Source organism: Diachasma alloeum, unplaced genomic scaffold, assembly GCF_001412515.2.
Source record: "Diachasma alloeum isolate Michigan unplaced genomic scaffold, Dall2.0 Dall_scaffold_02027, whole genome shotgun sequence".
Taxonomy (NCBI): Eukaryota; Metazoa; Arthropoda; class Insecta; order Hymenoptera; family Braconidae; genus Diachasma; species Diachasma alloeum.
In genome coordinates this window covers 16,117-19,568 of record NW_021682054.1, presented here as the reverse complement: position 1 = coordinate 19,568, position 3,452 = coordinate 16,117, and the positions used below count along the sequence as shown (strand labels likewise).

The following is a 3,452-nucleotide window of genomic DNA, read 5'->3' as shown; positions in this document are numbered from 1 at the left end:
CTCTCTCTCTCTCTCTCTCTCTCTCTCTCTCCGCATTTTTCCAATTCTGGGGCGAACTCTCGTACAGGTGGCGGAATTTCTAAAATTCCGTCACAAAACAAAACCAAATATATCAAACAAATAATATGATCGATATTCAGTGTCCACCTAAATAATTGTGTGATACAATTTATTTAAAAACTACCTATCCAAATTCCCGCACTTGTAAGCAGAGTGGTTCAGCACTCCACGGGCAACGGACCTGCCATCTACATTTCTGGGAACCAGCTCGGTACGTAACAACTTTCATTACCTCGACCAAAAAGGATTGACTAAAATCATGAAGAATCCTGGTCTCTACCAGGAGGCTGAACTGTAATGGAGAATTCTCCAGTATATGCGATCGAACGTGATTCCTCGAAATAGTTTCCATGCTGTGAAAGATGGCGCTTCATCTACGGAGAGCTCAGGCTCATGTACGTACTCCATACAATTGTGTTAGTGTCGCTCCGAGGGTATATCCATTTCCTCCATTTAAAAAATCTTTATTTATTCCACACATTGCGTTGTAAAAACTAGACAATTCCACCAGTCGGAATAACTGGATTAAAATCGTAATCTATTCAGCAATTCGATGATTGTAGCCAGATGATCGAGAGATTTAATTATATCACATGTTAACCACGAGAGCACTTCGTTATTGTGCAGAATTTTAGCATTAATTTTTTTATTATGTATTTATTCAATCTTTTTCTCACATTTCTCCGAGGAAATACCCATAGAAGGAAAGTTTCTTCGGACATTTAATAAACGCTGGGGTCATGCCACAGTGAATGCAGCGCACGCTATACGCAACGCTAGTCAATGTCAGAAATATTCGGAAAACATTTAGATAATTATTGCATGCGTTGCATGCATTTAGCGTTGCATCCATTGTGGCATTACACTTAGGGTGATTTCGTAAGGAACGCATTTGCAATTTAAGTTAACTCACACTTCAATCAAGTTTGAGTTAAACCCACTTTACTTGACCCACTTAAAAATTGTCTCAACTCCGAAGCTGATCCACTTAAAAATTTGCAACTTCAAAGTTGTCCCATTTCAAAACTTTGCAACTTCGAAGTTAACCCACTCTAAAATTTTCCAACTTTCCCTTTTTTTTAATTGCAAAATTCGAAAGTTTTATTTAAAAAACTCGACAACCACTGAGGCGATTTCGCTCAAAATCCAATGATAATCAAGTTATGTAAAGAGGCATCCATTACACAAAATTAATTCAAATCCCATTGTTATCTTAGGTAAAATGGTCGAATTTCTATGAAATTAACGCTTTTTGGTATTTTTTTACAAGTTTTATGCGGATAAATAAAAAACCGCTGAGTCAATTGTTTTCATAAAAAAGTTGAACCCACTTCAAAATTTTCTCAACTTCAAAGTTCATCTAATTGAAAAGTTTTCTACTTCGAAGTTGACTCACTCCAAGATTCCACCTTTTCTCCAATTTTCCTTTTTTTTCAAATTGCAAAATTCGAAAGTTTTATTGAAATAACTAAAAAACCACTGAGGAGACTTCGCTCAAAATCCAATTACACTCAAGATACATGATGACGCAGCGATTACACGAAATTGATTCAAATTCCATCGTTATTTCAGGTGAAATCGACGAATTTCAGTAAAAGTAACGTTGACATTTTCTCATATGTTTTATGCAGATAACTGGAAAACCGCTGAGGCATTATTTCCATAATCTAATCAGTTCTAAGTTACATGAAGACACATTCGATAAAAAAAAAAAGTTGAATCGGTTCGTTCGTTCCGGAGAAATCGTTGGATGAAATTTCACTCACATACGATGCTACGCACGCACATACACACATACACACACACATACACACACTCCCCTCCTACGAACTGCAGGACCTTGTCGACGATGGAGGGGCTTAAGAAATGTACCCAAACCAAGAAGCAGTTCAAACCGAGGTCTGTCCTTCTCAGGACATCTTGGGAGAGAAGCCCAACTCCAAAAGAGGCGTGCAGGGTGGGCTCCCTACAGCAGCCTCCCCCCAATGTCAAGGTGTTCACCGTGCTGAGTTCTGGAAGGCGCCAGGGGTAGTTGGCGTCGCAAACGGTGGTCCCTGGGGCACCAGGTCCCACCCCAGGGGTATTAAGTGGCCTTACTCCTACACCCGGGACTCTATCTGGAGTGGACTGTTATACTTCCCTAGGTACTCGTGGGAACATGATGGATATTAAAGTAAACACACAAAATGAAGATAAACAGCAGGACAACGTGGCTCAAAAAACTGGGCCAAGTGACGAGGTCACATTGAAGAAGATGTGGGATAGGCATGAACAGCTCATAGCCGATCTGATCACTTACATGAAGGAGAAGAGGAGCATCAACGCTCATTGTCGAGAGAGGGTAAACTCTATCAGTACCTCTGCCAAACGGCTCAGGCAACTAAGAGGACATGCTGGGCAGGTGAGGCGATTGCCGGTAACAACGGCATCTTTTCCTGTAGGCCAGACGCGAACGCTCACTGAAGGCACCGCGACCTCGATGGACTCGGAGTTGGAGGGAAACAGCTCTGCTCTCTGATAACAAGTCTTCCAAGATGAAGAGGAAGTCTCGAGATTCACCACCAACGGATACTAGGGACCTCAAGAAGAAGGAAGATGAGATGAAGGCCGCTCATGCCCCGAACAAGAAGGAGGACGGACTTGCAAATTCATCGAAGTGGGAGCAGGTCAAGCCGAAGAAGAAGAGGCAGAAAACGCAGCCGCCAGAAAAGCGCAAGGAAAAGGAGAAAAAGAAGCAGTGGGCAGCAGTCATGAGGCCCAACGCTTTGATTGTACACCCGAAGGACAAGCAGCAGTACTCGCAGGTGCTCAAATGAGTGAAGCAGCAGATACTCCCCGACCAGGCTTGTGACTGCGTCGACAAAATCCGCAGAACGACCACGGGAGATATGCTGATCATCCTATCAAAGGATAAGGAGGATGAAGCTGGCCGCTCATACAAGGCGATAGTCGAACTCCTTGGAGAAGAGGCCGATGTCCTCAGTAAAGGGCCACAGGAAGAGCTTGAGATCAAAGACCTCGATGAACTGACGACGAAGGAGGAGGTGCTGGAGGCCCTCAAACTCACCGCGGGAGCAGATTGCCAAATTGCCCCGGAGGCCATCAGATCTTTGCGCAAGGCCTACGCAGGTACCCAGACGGCATCAGTGACGGTGGCTGCAGCGGTAGCGAAGAAAGTCCTAGGCGATCGCGGTAGGATTCGTATAGAATGGGTGAACTCCCGAATCCGAAGGGTGGAGACAGTGACCAAGTGCTTTAAGTGTTGGCACTATGGACATCTCGCCATAAAATGCAAGAGCCAAGTGGAGAGAGCGAAGCTCTGTACAAAGTGTGACGAAGAGGGACACAAAGCTGCTACCTGTGGAAAAGAGGCCCGCTGTTTCTTATGTACT

At 43.9% G+C, this 3,452-nt stretch overlaps 1 protein-coding gene across 1 annotated transcript; it reads left to right on the top strand.

Annotated features, from left to right (window-relative positions):
• The first annotated feature begins 2,218 nt into the window (after positions 1-2,218).
• On the top strand, positions 2,219-2,876 carry LOC107046825 (DNA ligase 1-like). Its single transcript, XM_015269544.1, has 2 exons — positions 2,219-2,401; positions 2,502-2,876. Exons 1-2 carry the CDS (start codon positions 2,219-2,221, stop codon positions 2,874-2,876), a joined length of 558 nt encoding a protein of 185 aa, XP_015125030.1.
• Positions 2,877-3,452: the final 576 nt, after the last annotated feature.

Bases quoted from the DNA above. Each gene is read 5' to 3' on its own strand.
- LOC107046825 (XM_015269544.1), top strand. From the start codon at position 2,219: ATGATGGATATTAAAGTAAACACACAAAATGAAGATAAACAGCAGGAC. The intron at 2,402-2,501 runs GTAAACTCTATC...CTTTTCCTGTAG, and splicing joins ACGCTCATTGTCGAGAGAGG to GCCAGACGCGAACGCTCACT.